At 40.6% G+C, this 18124-nt stretch overlaps 1 protein-coding gene across 1 annotated transcript in view; it reads left to right on the top strand.

The window, feature by feature from the left end:
- Positions 1–15199, top strand: part of CUL2 (cullin 2) — a 48057-nt gene extending 32858 nt beyond the window's left edge. The window contains exons 17-21 of the mRNA XM_054991739.1: positions 5252–5318; positions 6358–6560; positions 8400–8501; positions 13809–13925; positions 14596–15199. Of these exons, the coding sequence (XP_054847714.1) occupies positions 5252–5318; positions 6358–6560; positions 8400–8501; positions 13809–13925; positions 14596–14727 (621 nt within the window). The 3' untranslated portion in view covers positions 14728–15199. The remainder of the gene's footprint in view (positions 1–5251; positions 5319–6357; positions 6561–8399; positions 8502–13808; positions 13926–14595) is intronic.
- The last annotated feature ends 2925 nt before the right edge of the window (positions 15200–18124 follow it).

Here is an 18124-nt window from a genome sequence, read left to right as displayed (position 1 = left end):
CTGCACTTTCTTTATATTTCACATTTGCATTGGATAGACATGGAACAGGGATACCAAACACAGCCAGTATGCAACTCTTGCCCCTTGGTTATCTGGCCTTGCCCTATACTTCCTCTATCCATAAGTTAGGAATAGACGCAATGGAGAGGAAAATTGAGTGGTTGGGCTGGTACTGTTAGTTTTTACTGCCATTCTGTTCAGGCTGCCCACTGCCCACGGTGTGTAGGAGGAATTTATTTGCATTGCTGGGTCTGGGGCTGCCGTGCAGCTTGAGCAGTCAGAATTCCTGAATTGTGAATTCCCTGCCCCAGCAGGAAATGTGCTAAATGAACGAGATTTATAGAATGACAGGGAGGAAGCCATACTTGTGGAACATTTCTGTAAGATCTAATGAGGTGCTTTGCCATGTTTCGAAAGTATTTCGACATTTATATCTCTGACAGTGTAGAGAATCCTTCCACTTCATACAGTCCCAGATCTTTATGCAGAAGCAACATGCCAGGATGTACACATAAAAAGTTAAGTGTATAAAGAATGTAAACTCCATCAAGTATTAACCATTACATCAACATTAACTATAACATCAACTCCAATCCGTTAGAAATACATCAAAAATGGATCACAACCAGAACCCAGTACCTACATAATCTCTCGGAACGTATATTTAATATATCAAAAACATTCAAAGTTCGAGGATCAGAATGTCCCAGAGCAGTTGTATACTGAGACAGTAAGGAGGCCAGCCGTGCTCTCTGCAGGAAACCAGGGCGGAGCAACGAGGCTCTGACGAGGTCCAATCTGTCCTGGCTGAATATCCCAGCCCGACACACCGCTAGCAGAGCAGAGTTTCGCCACGCGGGCTTTCTCAGGGGCTACGTTACAACAAGTGAAACATTTTCAAGCTCAAAGGCATCTCTGGTCTGGTGTCCACAGACATTGCTGCCATAGACAGATTGGACCTCGTCAGAGCCTCGTTGCTCCGCCCTGGTTTCCTGCTGAGAGCACGGCTGGCCTCCTTACTGTCTGAGTATACAACTGCTCTGGGACATTCTGATACTCGAACTTTACGTTCTGAGAGATTATGTAGGTACTGGTTTCTGGTTGTGATCCGTTTTTGATGTATTTCTAACGGATTGGAGTTGATGTTATAGTTAATGTTGATGTTATGGTTAATGCTTGATGGCGTTTACATTCTTTATACACTGCTAACTTTTTATGTGTACAGTTGATTAAATGTATATTAGTTTATTATTACTATAGCGTGTCTTGATAGTATAGAGGGGAACTGTTGGTGCTGCTTCATTTTGTTCCCCCTGAGTGCCTCTCTTGTGTTAAACATGCCAGGATATGACAGGTCTGTGACCATCTCCCATGTTGTAGTCCATTCTTCATTCTCTGCATGATGTACATTGCTTGTGATCCAAAGCACAGGTAAAATGAGTTGCAGAGAATCTCTACCCACAGACAGTATGTGCAGGTGCACACAAGGGCCTGTCATGCTTCCCCCCTGAGGCCTTGGGGTTCAGAGAACTGAGATTTTTTATCCCTTTCGGAATCTACTTGTGAACACAATACCTGCAGTGTGATGGTGCCATAAATGGTTTGAATGCTTTAAAAATTATAATGGAGTTGTAATGCTTAAACAGAGTATTGTAATTGATATCAGTTAGAGCGTAAACTCCAGAAATAGATGCAGTTTGCAACACACCAGTATCCCAGTATGCATATTGAGAACAGAAGATACTGTACCAGTACAAAAAGCAAAGTTGTAATGTATGGGATAGTGACATTTTATATAAGCACCAGAGAAATGGGTGGGAGAATATAATCAATGCAACTAATTTATGCATACATTACAGATCTCTCTTCTGGCAACGTTGATTTTTAAGGTATAATACTGGCACACAGTTTTTGATTTTGCTTAATTAGATTGCTGCTGCATGGCATCTTGAACTTCAGGGGTTTGCAGCTATAACTATATATCAGCTGTTATATGGTGTTCCCAATGGGTCATTGCATTCAGTCAGTCCATAGAGAAGATCCAAGCTTCTTTTTTGCATTGCATTTTGGGTGTTCCAAACTTGTGTCTGGCAACTGGGTTGGGCATTTTGGAAACTTGATACAGACCCTGAAATTTTGGGTGCATCTTCGTTTTTTATCTTTGACAACAAACCATTACATAGTTTCATCAGAGACTGTTGAGAAGACAAGTTCTGTACTCTTTAGCAAAGAACATGTTCTCCTGTTACAAATGGTGTAGCGCCACTTTATGAGGTTTCTGCTCCTTGTTTATTCCATCTTAAACCCCCACAGGTCCATAGAGCCTTTACGCTCACTATCTTTAATATTCTGCCTTCAGCAATCTTCTGTGGTAGATTTTCAAGAACTCCTCCACGTGAAAAACACTGGGGGGGGGGGGCTGAAGTTTTTGAATATTTGCCACATGTACTGTTATATAGTAGTTTTTACAACATGTTTAGGAATTCTATTATTAGCCTTCTCTTATATAAATTTCAGGATTACCCTGATGAGCGGTTGGCCTTATATCTTCTGTCTTACCGAAATCCTTTTATCACTAGTCAGGTTGCTCGGTATTTTTAGCTGCTTTGAGGATCCTGGGGCGGTTGGCCTTTCATGTTTACAACTCCACCTGAAATCGAGAAAAATAGAAACAGTTAATACAGAACTCGGCAGCTAAGCAGGGCCAGCCCCAGTTAGTACTTGGATGAGAGACCACCAAGGATGTCCAGGGTAGCTACTCAGAAGGCAGCGGCAAACCAGCTCTGCTCATCTCTTGCCTTGAAAACCCATGAGTTGGTTGGTCACAGTTTGGTGGCTCACAAATATTATTTATTAAAAATGCAAATAATTGTCTCACTAAAAATATCAGGACACTATCAACTTTCCAACCAGAATCTGAATTCGTATTTTGCCTGCCCCTGATAAGTCCTCTAATGAAGCAGTCAGGGGACCATATGAGTTCGGCGTAATATCAGATGGGTATTCTGGGACTTGATGAAGCTTTAAAGGGATACTTCTTGTTTCTCTGTATGCTACCCTGGGGCTTGATGAAGCCGTATAGTGAACGATAAGTGAGAATGATAGGCAATTGTTAATTGACAAACAGCCTTTTCTTGAAGACAAGCAGAACTGAACTTCTAGCAACAGCCTTAATCTTAAGATTGTGCTGTTTTAAGGATGTTATTTTAATCAGTGATTTGTTTTCTGAATCCTGTTTCAGGGTTCAGTGGAAATTAATGTACTGAGAATGTTGCCTTTTTTCTGTGCTGGCTGCATGCTGTCTTCAAAGGGAGGGAAAAGGGGGCTCTGAAATTGCGAGTCTCCTGAGCCTGTTTGTCTTTGAAACCTTACGGTGACAGTGGAGAACGGCCCCATAAATTCTGATCCTCCAGGACTGGAAATTAAATTGTCGTGGTTTCTTTGATGTCATTTTAGTAATCTCGTCTTTAGTTATCAGTTTAATGAGCCATTAATGTAAGCTTATGAATGATGACTACGTCTTAATATGAAAGATATGAAACACACTTTTAGAGTACTATTAACTGAAAAGGCCAATTAAGATGGTTTACCCTTGACCTGTTGGGATTACACATTCATGGCATACATTTTTTAAAAAATATGTGGGTAATTAGCAAATCATTAATACTGTGTTTCATTTTTATATAATTAGTATAATGTGACTCATAAAATATTATTAGGATTCACTTGAAGAATTGCCAAGTTTTATCCCTGTCCCCATCGGTGGTTTCCTTGCTCGTTGATAAAATCCAGAATATTCCCAGTTCTGTTACATTACTAAAGATTCATCGGCAGTGCAAAGTCTCACACCGTTTCTTTCGTTCATATGGTTTTACTCTCTTTGAAAGTTCTAAGTTAGCAGCTTAGTATGTGCTCTGGCAATAGCTTTCTTCTGAAACTTCTGCATCAACACTAGAGAAGCTGAGAAGAAATGAACGTTTGCGTTTTCGTGCTTTCCCTTCAAATAATGAAATGCAGAGACCTTTCGTTAGGGCAGTCAGCCATGGCCTCCTCTGGCTTGAGAGCTCAGTAACCGTTTCTGAAACTAATTCTTGCCTCCAAGGGACTTGAAAATCGGGACAACAACGCCTGATCTGATAGTTTTTCCAGTGACCTTGACTATCTTCCCAGAGAGGCCATGGGGAACTCTCAGAGTTACTGGTGCGCTCTTAATTAGAATTACTGCCCATTGTCAGGTCAGTCTCTTAAAACTTCAGAAGAGCTGGAACATCCTGCCTGTGGATCTGGGTGACCTGTGGACAAGTCCCGCCTCCACCATTAATCTCTTACGCGGCATAGGGCGAGTCCTCTTTTTTGACACTTGTTCTTGGATCTTTTTGGTAAAATGGGGATAAAAGTGACCTGCCTTGTTGCATAGCGTTTTTTAATGAATACTCCCTTTATGTATGAGACTATCTATACAAAATTAATTTTGAAAGCAGCTGTGCTTTAGTAGACGATGATCAAGTTTTCTGCCTAATTGCTGTGCAAGTTAATTGCATTCTAGTGTGAAAGTAATACCCATATTGGCTTTACTTGTCATTCTGTCCCAATGGCTGGTAGCAGCAACTGCTGTGCTCGAAACAAAGGAAGGCAAAAGTGTGGTGGTTAGAGATCTCTCAATTTGATGGGGGGGGGGGTGCAGTTTTTAAGAGTGCTTAAATGTTGACGTTCCTGTTCAGCTGTGACACTCCCTGGTCTCCTTGAGCAATCTCTCATCTCAGTACATCAAAGTTAATTCTGAGAACAAATTATAGTGGGACCACAAAGTGTTGTGAACACTGAAAAGTGCTATAGAAATGCATGTTTAGTATCTGTAATGCTGTGCTCGTGCATATTTAGGTAAGTTTTGCTTTATCTCCATTACTTCTGCATCCAGAAATGGACTCTTTTTTGTTGATACCACGAAGGGGTTTTTTTGGTTTGTTGGTTTTTACTATTTTAAGTACCGTTGCCACCCCGAGCCTTCAGGATTGGAATAATGAGAGTTTAGAATTCTTAATAAATTTTAAACTTTCTTAGCACATGCTACTTGATCTAGGTAATGAATTCCCAAACTTATGTTGCTTTTTTTCCTGCTATTTAAGAAATGTAATGCTAATTTTTTGCATATTAGGTGTTTAAAATCTGAAATAATCAGAATTGTCTTGAGATATTTGGCTGAAGACTTATCTCTGGAAATATTTGACTGAAGAATGATTTTGTTTTACAGTTTGAATTATTTTACAGTCAGCATTTCAGTGGGAGGAAACTTACCTGGTTACATTACCTCTGCACAGGTAAAAATAAGTGCGTGCATGTTTTTTACCTTATGAAGTCTACACAACATATGTTAGTGATCATTTTCACTGACTGTGACCGTATACATCCTTCAAAGTTTTGTAGATTAAAAGTAGTATTGAATTAAAATAATCCTCTCTTACATAGCTAAATACGTTTTTGCTGATTATTTTAATAAGATATCTTTTAGCTCTATTGGTTCTTACCAGTAAGCTTTAATATTCTTCAGCTATTAACTTTACATTATTAACTGAGTATTTTGCAAGGAAAACACCCAATTTAATAACACAGTTTGAAAGAAAGAAATACTGTTTGGAGCAAGTTAAGGTCAAGTACACAAGGCAGTTGACTTAGTTTGTTCTTGCATAAGGATTGGGGACAGGAAGATCAGGCTAGATAGCCAACATGAAAGTATGTATTAAGAGAAGCAGATAGACAGAAAAAAGAAATTGAGGGTAGCAGGGTGCAATTATTACAGTTCTGTTGGAGACATAAAGGGAGCCTCTACAGCCAAGAGAAACAAGTCTTATGCAAAAATGTTTTATTATATTGTGAGGACTGGGAAAGATACTCTGTGTACTTCTATAGCACTTGTCAGTTTTCAGGGTGCTTTGCCAATCTTACTCCATTTCTTTTCCCAACAATTTTGCAAAGTAGATTAGATTACTGTTTCTTCTCCACAAGTCTGGAATTGAGGCTGCTTCCTGCATGGCCTTAAGACAAACAAAAGATACTGTGTTCTGTTTTGAATATAAGTTGTTACTGATGGTGCTTGTTAAACTAGAAACATCAGTGGAGCACATAATTCCTTGGTAGAGCACATTGCTTTGCTCTCTAAGGTCCCCAGTTCAATCCCTCGTAGTTCCCGGAAAAGGGTCTCATGTGAAAGAAGACAGGCAAAGACTTCTCTCTGTCCAAGATCCTTGAAGCTGTTGCTTATCAGAATAGACGCTGCTGAGCTTGATGGAGGCAATGGTCTTGCTCCGTAAGGCTGCTTCCTATGTTCCTTTGCTTATGAAGTGTACCGTTAATTTGCAGGTGAGGTAAAAATGAATTACTTGTGCAAACCGTATGTAGCCATGGTTACCACATACCAAATGGCAGTGCTGCTTGCCTTCAACAATAGTGAAACCGTCAGTTACAAAGAACTTCAAGACAGTACACAAATGAATGAGAAAGAACTGACAAAAACGATCAAGTCGTTACTTGATGTCAAAATGATCAACCACGACTCAGACAAGGTAAGTCACAAAGAGCATAGAAAGTTTTCTTGTTCGAGCGTCTTTGTTTATCTCTTAATTGCATTTTTGCAGTTTTTTGGGGGGAAGAATGTTGAGCCTATTTTTATAGGATTGGAATCCTGTTCTTGAAAACTAAGGACACAGAAATTGGAATTTGTTTTTGGGTTTCCCTTTTCTTTTTTTACATTAGCTGGGTTTCTACTGAAAAAGAAACAGGCAAAGAACCACAAGAATATACACATGCCGTGGCTATATTCAAACGTGTTATTTCTCAAACACCATGTGGGAAACTGCTTTTGAAGTTCAAAAGTAGTTTGTGATATTGGTAATTGAGCCTCTCAGTTATCACTAAGCAGAACCTTGCTTAGAAAATCTCCACATTTAGGTTTGTATCAGAGAGGGTGGTCCTTTAGCCACCTCTGCCCTGAAATGTTCATTGCCTTAAGAGTCAAATCCAGCCCTTTAAATTGAAGCCAGAAGCAAACAGGGAGCAAACGTAGGTGCGCCAGGATCAGCATTACTGTATTTATTTCAGTGCAAGGCTAGGGTTTTTTTCCAGGTGGGCCCTCAAAAAAAAAAAAGAGGGTCATCTTACATTTACGTGCAAGTTACACTTATGTCCAGTAAAAAAAAAAAAAAACATTTGGTGCGTGACTTTTTTTAAGAAAGTCATTTTACATGAAGAATCACCTTCCTTTCAAGTAAATACAGTCTCTGTTCCCAGCAGGTGGGTTCGAAGCAACAACTAGGCAATAATACTTTAGACCAATTGTGGTTTATGAGAGCTTTTCAAAGGCATCCCCACACAGTGTGTTTTACAGAAGTCCCATTTGGATGTTACGAGGGCGTGTGTAACTAGTCTGGTCAGATGTCTCCAGGAAGCATTGCCACTTGGAATACCAGCCAAAGCTGATAAAAGACACTGCTGCCATCTGACCATTTGTGAGCAGCATTGGATCAAGAACTGTCTGAATGCCGAACCTATATCGTCAACCAGTGGAGTGCAGTTAACTCCCACAAGCTAGATTAGTAGGACCCCCCCCCCAAAAAACAATGTCTCCTTTTTTTGGTCTGGACTGAACTTTAGCTTGTTCATCCTCATCTGCTGATCGATGCTCTCAGATACTTGGTGTTGACTATCCACAGTAATGGTTTTCTGGAGAACTGAAAAACATAGGGGGCAGGATGAAGCAGGACCTGACATGCCTGCGGTCACAGCAGTGAACAGAAGCCCCCAGGTTCCCAAACTTCTGTGGCCAGCCCTCCAAGAAGGACCAGACCTACCACAATATCACCACCCCCATCCACCTTGGAAAGGTGTAGGTCATTGGTTAAGGCAAACAAGGCAGTTTCTGTAACATACTAAGGTCAGAAAACAAATCAGTAAAGATCTGCTTTTTATTTGGCCTGAGAAGACTAGAGAATATGCTTAACTTTACTCAGGAGATTTTTTTCCCTCTTACTTTTACAATCCTAATGCAACAACACTGATGTTTATGTCCTAATTGTTTTCCATTAATTCTGTTTACAATATTTTATTCTTAACTTTGGTTCATCCCATCTCAATGTAGCCATATTAAGCGTAGTGAAACAATTATTACATTGCAGTTGTTTTATTCATACATGTAAATGTATTAATTTGACAGACTAAATAATTCAGGCTTGCCCAACTGAACATGTGGTAATATGTTTACTTTTTAACAGAGGAGATGCAAGCCATATGCAATTTTTCAAACAAGCTGTTCACTCCTCTTAAGAAATGTGCTGGCTGCTAATGTATCTGGCATCATTTGTTGTATGTGTGTGTAAGTGAAGTATGTGTGCTTTTCTTTATTGCAGGAAGATGTAGAGGCAGAATCGACTTTTTCATTAAATATGAACTTCAGCAGTAAACGAACAAAATTTAAAATCACCACATCAATGCAAAAAGATACACCGCAGGCAAGTATTGTTAACGCCTCTAATGAAATCTAGCTTGAAGTACCACACGTGGTTTAAAACTAAAACCAATTTTAATAGCAACTGGTGACAAAATATATCAGGGTTGACAAAGAGAAAAGGTGTGAGAGGTAAATATATAGAGAAGAGGAGAGCTTTGTGGATAGTGGGACATTTTAAAACTTGCCATTTCCACTCTATCAAGAGAGCATTTATAACCGTGGCTAAGGATGCTGTTTTGTAACCAAATCCCAGCAATGACGATACCCAAGCAAGCAATAGTGTACAAGCACCTAGCTCTTCCTGTCTGTTTCCTCCAAACTCATGTTCCAGAGTATTAGAAATTGGATTGGAGGCTATGGGGAAAACCAGTTGTCTTTGTGTGTGTTTGTTTGGGGAATGTATTTTGTTTTAACAGCTAGGCAGTTACTTGCACTAGAGTATTGGGTCTCAAAATCAACGTGTAAATTAATATATTGTTGAGGGGGGGAACAAGAACCCAAAAAAGATTACTCTTTCATGATTAATGATTGTATTAAAGGAAGTATTTGGGTCCCTACCCCTGTCTGTTCTGTTTCCTGATTGGCTGCTTTCACTTCATTAGGATTTCTCAAAAAGGCTGTGGCAAAGTGGTTCAGATATAGGAGTTCTATTCTGATGTTTTCATCTCTCCCAGTTCTGTCATCTGTGTTTCCTAATGGATCCCTTTTTTTTCCAAGTCCATATCTTGCTTTACTTTCTCTGGTTCACTGTTCATTTGCTCAGAACCATCAAATTTACTATCTAAAATGTTATACTCCACTAAAATTATTCATAGTACTTGGTTATGCCTTGAATACACACTGAGTAAGACCGTTCAAAGGGAACTTTGACCCTAGAAAGCTTATACATAGCTTATAGCCTGGAACTCTTGTTGGTCTTTAATGTGCTACTGGACTCAAATCTTGTTCTAATATAAAACTCTTGCATGTCCTGTTTCCCAAAGTATTGTTTTCCCTTTGGAGCAGCTGTCATCCTGTCAATAATACAGTGAAAAGCTGTTGTTTGGCTTTTCATTTTGTAAGAAATCCTAAATTTCAGTTTTGAGTATTCATTTTTACACTAAACAAAGTACACTGTCCAATGGGTAGTGTTATTCTGCCTCTTAATTAAATAAGCCTGAGAATTCAAGTAAGAGCTTCTTGCTAAAGAGAAACTGATGATTAAGTAAACCCAAACTGAATATTTGGTTGTTACAGTGTTAAAGAACAACTGCACTATTGGTATCGTTGGTGAGGTAGAAACACTTTCCTTTGGGACTTTGCATTTGTATACATCTTGTTTATATTGACCTGCTAGCTGTGCAAAGCAATTACATGTGCTTTGCACACCACTGCAACACCCACCTGGGCTATCAGTCTCTGGCATGCTAACTAAGCACATGTAGCCACTTTGCATGGGTAGCAGGCCCATTTCAAATGAGTGTCAGGGCAATGTTCCTCAGCAAAGTGCTTTTGTCTTTCCAGCTTCTTGACCAAATCTGGCCTAAATCTCACTGTGTTCATGACAGTAAACAGCTTCTTTCAGTGTTAATTATTACAACTTTAGAAATAGAACCTTGAAATCAGAATGTCATTCCTTTCAACCATAAGCGTCATAATAAATAACCAGATAAGCTAAGAATTAATTTCTCTTGAGTCATAATTTCATAATTAAAGTTTATTTATACTATAGTTGTTATGCCACTGATCACTTGAGTCTCCAAAGCCATTTTAAAGTTACTCGAGACATTACTGAAAAGCCAATTTCAAAGTAGTTCTTTAAAATATTGCAGACTTCCGCAGGGGGGGGGGGGCGGTAGTCCCAAAGATTCCCATCTGCTGACCGTGGAATCTTTCTCTGGCACAAAGAACCCCTCTGCCAGTGGAATGTACCCTTTCTACCAAAAGAGGCCCTTTGCATCGGAGGAAGAATTCACCATCCGCAGAAAAGAACCTTGGGAGTTCTGTCCATTGGGTCTGAACCATTTATGTAACGGGCTGTTGATTCCTGCTATCATAGCTCAAAAGGAACTCTGTAAGAAAAGTAACACTTTTACATTGTGCTCAGGTCTGATAGCATGTTGTTCCCTGAGTAAGTTCCAAACAGGGATTTCGCTCAACCCACCTTCAGCGTTCCTTCCCATTGATTCTTGACAATCAGCCTGGAGTCTCAAGACAAAATACACATTTTATTAGAATTTCCAGTAACTGACTTAGAATTTACAATAAACTTTGATATGAGATCAGCACGCACAAACAGCCTTACAAAAGAGCTTAGGCTTAAACTACAGAGAACGAACTCATAGGAACATTACAAGGTTGTGTAATGGATTTGCAAAACAAAAAGGCTAAATATCAGTCTGTTCAGTGTCTGTGAGACAGCTTGTCACTAAGGTGGTTCAAAGGGGAAAAAGGGAGAGAATCACAGAACAAGAGCTGACATAACTAAATACAACCGTGAATTGATACAGTGTCGAAGGCTTTCACGGCCGGAGAACGATGGTTGTGGATTTTCCGGGCTGTATCGCCGTGGTCTTGGCATTGTAGTTCCTGACATTTCGCCAGCAGCTGTGACTACTGGCATCTTCAGAGGTGTAGCACCGAAAGACAGAGATCTCTCGAGATCTCTGTCTTTCAGTGCTACACCTCTGAAGATGCCAGTAACAGCTGCTGGCGAAACATCAGGAACTACAAAGCCAAGACCACGGCGATACAGCCCGGAAAATCCACAACAACAACCGTGAATTCTTACTAAATATAACTCTAGTTTGTGTTTATATATTGCATATGAAATAACACACATTTATACTCACAAATAGTACCATATACATGTGTCAATATTGGCCTTAATAGTTACAAATGTAATTGGTCTATTTATAGTGGGTTGCGTACTTTCTTTTAACAAGAGTTTGTAACTATTAAGGCCGATATTGACATATGTATATGGTGTTGTTTGTAAGTATAAATGTTTGTTATTTCATATGCAATTTATTATTATTATTTATTTGATTTATAGCTCTCCCTCCCCGTGAGCGGGCTCAGAGCGGGTTTCAAAAAAATAAGAAATCCAAACCTAACAATAAAATCACAATCTGTATAAATACTATGTAATATATAAACACTAACGAGAGTTATATTTAATAAAGATTCATGGTTGTATTTAGTTGTTCTGTCAGCAAGATGGTTCAGCCCACCTTGCTGCAGGGTTGGGGGGGGGGAGGGGGCTGGAAGTTCCTTTCTAGTACTAAGCTCTCAGCCTTTACAACTCCAAATACATCTTGTTTATGTCAGGGATTTTAAATTTTTTCTTTATGGAAGCATAATATTAATAGCAGGAGGTATTATTATTCCAAAAGGTACTGTAGAATTTTAGGGATTAAAAAAAATGCTACTGTTTTCCAATGCTGGAGTTTTGCTGACACTAGGCGTTCTGAAAGACGGGGCAGATAGAAACAGCTCTTATGAGAGACCAGCAGGCAGAATGGGTATCCCGCGTTTAAAGTAAAGCTTATATCCCATGATTACCCATTGGCCTGGGAATATTCTCTGAATCCTTCTGACAGCAGCCAGAAGCTCGCGAGCAGGCTGTGACGGTGATGGCCTCTCCCATCCTGATTGCTTTCAGCAATAGGCTGCTTCTGTATCAGGAGGTTCCAGCAAGCTATCATGGCCGATATCTGGTGATGAGCCACCTTCCAACCATTGGTCTAAGACCCTTTTATAGAAGCCAGTTCAACTTGAGGTTTTCCTCTTGTGGTAATTATTTATTTACAGCATTTTTATCTCGCTCTTCCTACAAGGGATTCAGGATGGCATCCATGGTTCTACACCATCACTACCCACCCCCATGTTATCCTCAAAAGCCTATGGGCTGTATTAGGCTTGCAGAGAATGACTGGCCCAAAGCCATCCTGTAAGTTTCATGGTGAGTGGGGATTAGAACTCGCATATCCCAAGGCCTAGTCCAGCACTCTAACCACCACACCACTGGCTCTTGCATTCTTTTGGCTTTCCTGAACCTGCTGCAGATGAACTTTATTCTATTTCTGGTTTCATATGAGAGAGAGAGAGAGAGAAATGTCTTTTCCTTCATATTATTCATAATTTATAGATCCAGAGGAGTTAGCCATGTTAGTCTGTAGTTGCAAAATAGTAAAGAGTCCAGTAGCACCTTTAAGACTAACCAGCTTGATGCATCTGACAAAGAGAGCTGTGGTTCTTGAAAGCTTATGCTACAATAAAGTTGGTTAGTCTTAAAGATGCTACTGGTCTCTTATATAACCCTTGACTATGTTAGCCTTGAAGTAAACTCATGTTTTCTTTTTTCTAATATAAAAACCCCCAAAGCTTGGAGCTGTGGTTCAAATCCCCAGTCAGCCATTTACTTTATTTATAGTCCACCTTTTCCACTGTGACTCAAGGCAGATTGTGTGTGTATGTAAAAATTGCTATCAAGTCACAGATGACTTAAGGCAACTCTATAGAGTTTTCAAGGCAAGAGATGAACAGAGATGGTTTGCCATTGCCTGCCTCTGCGTAGCGACTCTGGATTTACTTGGTTATTGCCCAACCAAGTACTAAAAAAGGAAAACCCTGATTAGCTTCCAAGATCTGATGAGCCTGGGCTAGCCTGGGCTAGGACAGAGCTAGGGTAGATTACATACAATACATGAATGCAATCAATAGGAAGATGCATCTGCTAAGCAATGTAATAGGACTAGAGTTGCAGAAGTTTGGAATGGAGCTGTCATCTGGAAAGAGCGGAAGTGCTAAACAATGCAGAACATGGTATTGTATAAGTAGAAACACAATTTTGCTGGACCAATCTGTTATACTACAGCCCTATTTCCTTTATTAAAATGCCTTCCTGAACAATTTTGTTTTATGTAGTTTGCAAAATGCCAGCAATGTGGGAGCCTTCCGGACCTCCTTAGGCAAGCCATTCCAGAGGGTGGTGGGCCACTACCAAATAAACCCGAGTCTTGTTGAATTGTTTTGAACTATTCATTCTCAGCCAGTCTGAGAGAACCATGTATGCTGCCCTTTGTTCCTAAGAGGAGGGGCAAAATAAAAAGTGATAGAAAGCGCCGGGTTGCTAAGCTGTGGCTTCTTGAGCATCAGTCAATTACTGCAGCATAATCCACAGCTCACCTTCAGAATGAACAAGTGCACAGCTTGGAAGCCCAACCCCATGTTTGCAGTTCTAATGCAAGAATCCCGACTTACCCACTGAAGAAACGGGCTTTCTTGGGCTGCTTGTCAATCTCTTGCTGTTGTTCATATGCTTCAGGAAATGGAACAAACCAGAAGTGCTGTTGATGAAGATAGGAAAATGTACCTTCAAGCTGCTATAGTCCGTATCATGAAAGCACGGAAACTGCTGCGACACAATGCTCTTATACAGGAGGTAAGCATGCGCACATCCTTGTGCCTGACACAGAAATTGTGCCTTGGAGGTAGAAGTGACCAGAATTTCTATAAAGCATTTTTTATATTCGTTCAGCTATAGCTTGGCCTGGTTGGTATCTCTTGAATGTGCACTGTTATTAACTGGGTCTCTAGTTTTAGAAATGTTGGTGTTAGGTGTACAGTTTGATACAAGATGCCATTTTACCATTCAATGTGGCCAGGCAAATGAACACCTGATCACATGAAAAGGATTTCCTAGTGCATCTGAGAAAAAAAAATACTTGCATTTTTGGCAGCTCTCCAAAAGCAGTGGATTTTTATAATTGTGTATTGTAGCTTAGTCATACAGACTTAGTTCACAAGCAAGTCTGGACTTGTTCCCAGAAGGACCTTACACAAATGTGAACCAGGTGATAAACGGAAACAGCAGGTTACAATTTTCACAAACATCGCAGCAGAACATTTTCCAGCACTCCCACCATACAAACGGCTTCAGCTATACTGCTTTACAATCTGGGTCACGCTTCCATTCATATGAGATAACTTAAATCTGTTTACACATAGATGTCCAAAATCTGGTACAGCCTTGCTTCCAAAGGCTTTGAACTGTGAACCTTTCAACTGTGTGGTGTTTGATCTAATATATACTTTCTCTTTCTCTTGCTCAGGTAATTAGCCAATCAAGAGCTAGGTTTAACCCGAGCATCAGCATGATTAAGAAGTGTATTGAAGTTCTGATAGACAAACAGTACATTGAGCGGAGCCAGGCCTCAGCAGATGAATACAGCTATGTAGCATGAGGTTACTACCCGGCAGGTGTGGTTGTATGGAGATCATTGCTGTCGCTGCTTGGTGTGTCCTGTGGAGAAAAAAAACAGGCCTGTTGTGCCTCCATAATCGGTCACTTGGCAGCCCCTGTTTTTTCTGCTGTTTACAACATCACCAGTGCCACGTCATGAGCGTCAGATGAAAGCAAGCCTATAGATATTCCAAGCTCATGTCATTACGACATTTCTTAAAACTTTACTAAAAGAGAATGAGTGAAGTCTTGCTGAAATGTGGAGATTTTGGTTGGGTACCATGCTTTCCCTCCCCCCTTCATCCCCCCCCCCACGTTTGCAGTTGATGTTTTTTAATGTATCTTAAAAGACAAAGTTAAAACAGACTAAATATTGTAATATGGCAGATAACATAATAATTGTATCTACATTAAAATGTAAAAAGACGAACATGATACTGCTGCTTGTCAAATAAATAAAGAAATGGAATATCTTGTGGTGGCTTGATTTAATTTGTAAGGAAATCAGCTTGAAGAACGGCTTCTTAATGGTTGAATCTTAAGTATACCGGCTCCTGTGTATATTTACAGCGTAGTTAAATCACATTTTGCTTGGTGAGGCTTTATTGTCGGGGAAATGGGTGCAGGATCACAGCCTTCAGAATGATACAAGAGGGGAGGATTTGCAGGAGGAGAAAAATCTAGCAGGGGGAGCGAGTTTCAGAGAACATCTCTGACAGCTGAGAAGCATCTAAGCTGAGCATCTGTTCTGTCCACTGTTACAGTTATTTAATCCTGGGCATGGTCAGAGGCACAAGCCTTTTGGCAGACACCAGCATGAGTTGTTTTCTTCAGATTTTGTTTCTTGTTAGCTGCTTTGAATTCCCAGTGGAGAACAAAGCGGGGTAGACATGCTTAAATCCCACCCACTTGCCGCTGATCCTCCTCCCCAGGTATCTCTGTTCTCCCTCCTTTCTCTGGCAGTCCCCGCAACTTCTCCCCTTTTCCCAGATTCTTTTTCTATCTCAAGTCCCTGTCTCCACCCACCTTGTCTTCCATTTTTCTTTTTGTCCTTCCATCTTCACCCCATCTTCTTCCTTGTTCTCCCCCCTCCATCTCAAAATAAAACCGGAAGCCATTTTGGATTACCTAGGCAGCCACATACAACATTGGCAATGTTGTCTGCATTTGCTAGGCAATCCAAAATTATTCCTCATGAGGTAATCTTGGAAGGTGCTGGTATTTAAAAACTATGTTGGGAGTTACTAGGCAACCACAGCAATATTGCCGAGATTTCCAAGCCTTGGTTTCTGTAAAGCAAAAGCCAGGGGTGTGAGGGAGAGCAGGAGGGGACTAGGAGGCCAGCTCCAGAAGACAGCCTGCCCTTCTCACGTCCCATGATGAAGGAGGGCTCTCGTCCAATAACCACTGGTCTACGTTTGCAACTTAGTCAAACTTTTCCTGGCAAGAGATTGCCACGAGGAGGGAAGAAGGGAAAGCTGCAGAGGAGGCAGCTAAAAAAGGTCTGGAGGGCAGCTAAAGGTAGGTTGGCTGGTAGGTGGGAAAGAGAGAAGGCAGGAGAAAAGGAGGGGGAGGCTGTGGGGGCTGCTGGGGGAGGGAAAGAAGAAATAGTGGAGGAGGGGATACAGATGCCCCTTGCAAGTCCTTGTGAGTTCCCCCTTGTACTAAACTATTTCAGAAACTCTGCAACACTTTTATAACCCTAAGTCATTGGTGCTTTCTTTTGCCAAAGCAACTCTCTTTTCATCAGATTGGTTAGGAAACAGCGGCATAGTGCCGATCTGCTTGTTCTATATTACCTTTTATTTCTCTTCCAGTTTTATGTCCGCCCCTGCAGTGTCGCTCTCCCTCCCAACACACTGCAGTTGGCTTCCTGTTAAACCGCTACACGGTTAAGTTCATTCTGTTCCAGCTAAATGGATGGCAAGCTCCTTCTCAAGAAGAGGCTATATTTTGCTTGGAGCATTAATGTAAAGTTGGGTGCAACCGCTTTCCAGTCCCAATAATGAGGTGTATTGTAAACAAACGGATGAATCTGTAATAGGAGAGTATGTATTTCCAGATGAACCAAAGATTGTGCAAGCTAATGTGAAAATACAGAGCAATATAAAATTCCTCAAGCTATTGGAAGAGTTTTGAGAACAATGCCATCCTCACTGCAAGCAAGGGCAACTTGTTTTGAGTGTTCTGCGGTAGAGAGGGAAGGCACCATATTCACTGCGTTCCCTGCATTTTACAGGGATGCTATTTCTGTGTTTCCTATTTAAGGTATTAGCCTGGCAGAGGGAATGGGACTATAGTCATCAGCTCTGGGCTGATCCAGTCACCAAGCAGGTACTTCAGGAGAGCAAAAATGGCTCCACTGAATAAGCCAGTTCTGTGCCGTGCCTTTCACATATCCAATTTTTGCCTGCTTGTTTTCTGTATGCGCATGGTCTGTGGTCCAATAAGAGAGGGAAGAATTCATGAGTAATTGTTCTTAGCCTTAAACGAAGTACTGGTCCATGGAGAAACCAATTACTACTTCCCACCAGCTTCAACAGCTCTGGCAAGAGAGCTGCAATTCTGGAATACAATATAACCATAGGGTATAAAGAAGTGGCTGCCTATAAGCCATTAATGGGGACTCCTAGAGGCACATACCCACCATCTTCCTCATTCTTCCAGTCCTAAATGCTGGAAGGACTTCAAAATACCATTTTACCATGGGTTAAGTGTGAGTTGAATTATACTTGCATTTGGCGTGCCCCATCCCTTTAAAGAGCAAGTATGCCTTCCAAAAAACTGCTTTTGAAACATAAAATTCTGCTCATGGTACAAAGAAAGAAATTGTTAAATTGGTGCATATAAAAATCAGCAAATACATCACGCACAGCTTCACTACACCACTAAAAAGGTCCCCAAGAAACTGGCTAAGTAAGTTTTCATTGAATTCATTTAATCTTTTTCAAATTTCCAGCAGTGCTGCTTCCTCTTTCTGGAATAAATACATCATAAATAAGTCTTAGGCATCGTATCTTCCTACTGAGTTCTCTTCTTCATGTCACCTTACTGAAACTAAGTACCTTATCAGTCAATTTAAATTGCCTAAATTGCCTTGGTTCTACCCTTAGGAAAGAGACATTTTAAAAGTTCCCTCTCTTTCTGGTGCATAATCTCAGCTACTGCATAATTTGTTAATAAGCAGCTGTTAGAATGAGGACTCAGAACTGAGAATATGAAGTTAGGGGTAACCCTTGGAGAGGACGGAAAGTGATTTGATTTCTTTCTAACAGAGCCAACGTAGAAGGTAGCCATGGGAGATCAGAAACCAGAATCTTAGGATCTGGTGTGTCTCACTCTTTGGTGTTCTTGCCTTTACAATTTAATACCTACCTGAGACCCTTTAATGAGATCAT

The sequence above is a fragment of the Eublepharis macularius genome, chromosome 11, assembly GCF_028583425.1.
Source record: "Eublepharis macularius isolate TG4126 chromosome 11, MPM_Emac_v1.0, whole genome shotgun sequence".
NCBI classification, from domain to species: Eukaryota; Metazoa; Chordata; class Lepidosauria; order Squamata; family Eublepharidae; genus Eublepharis; species Eublepharis macularius.
The sequence above is the reverse complement of the archived record's forward strand: the minus strand, read 5'-3'. Positions and strand labels throughout refer to the sequence as shown.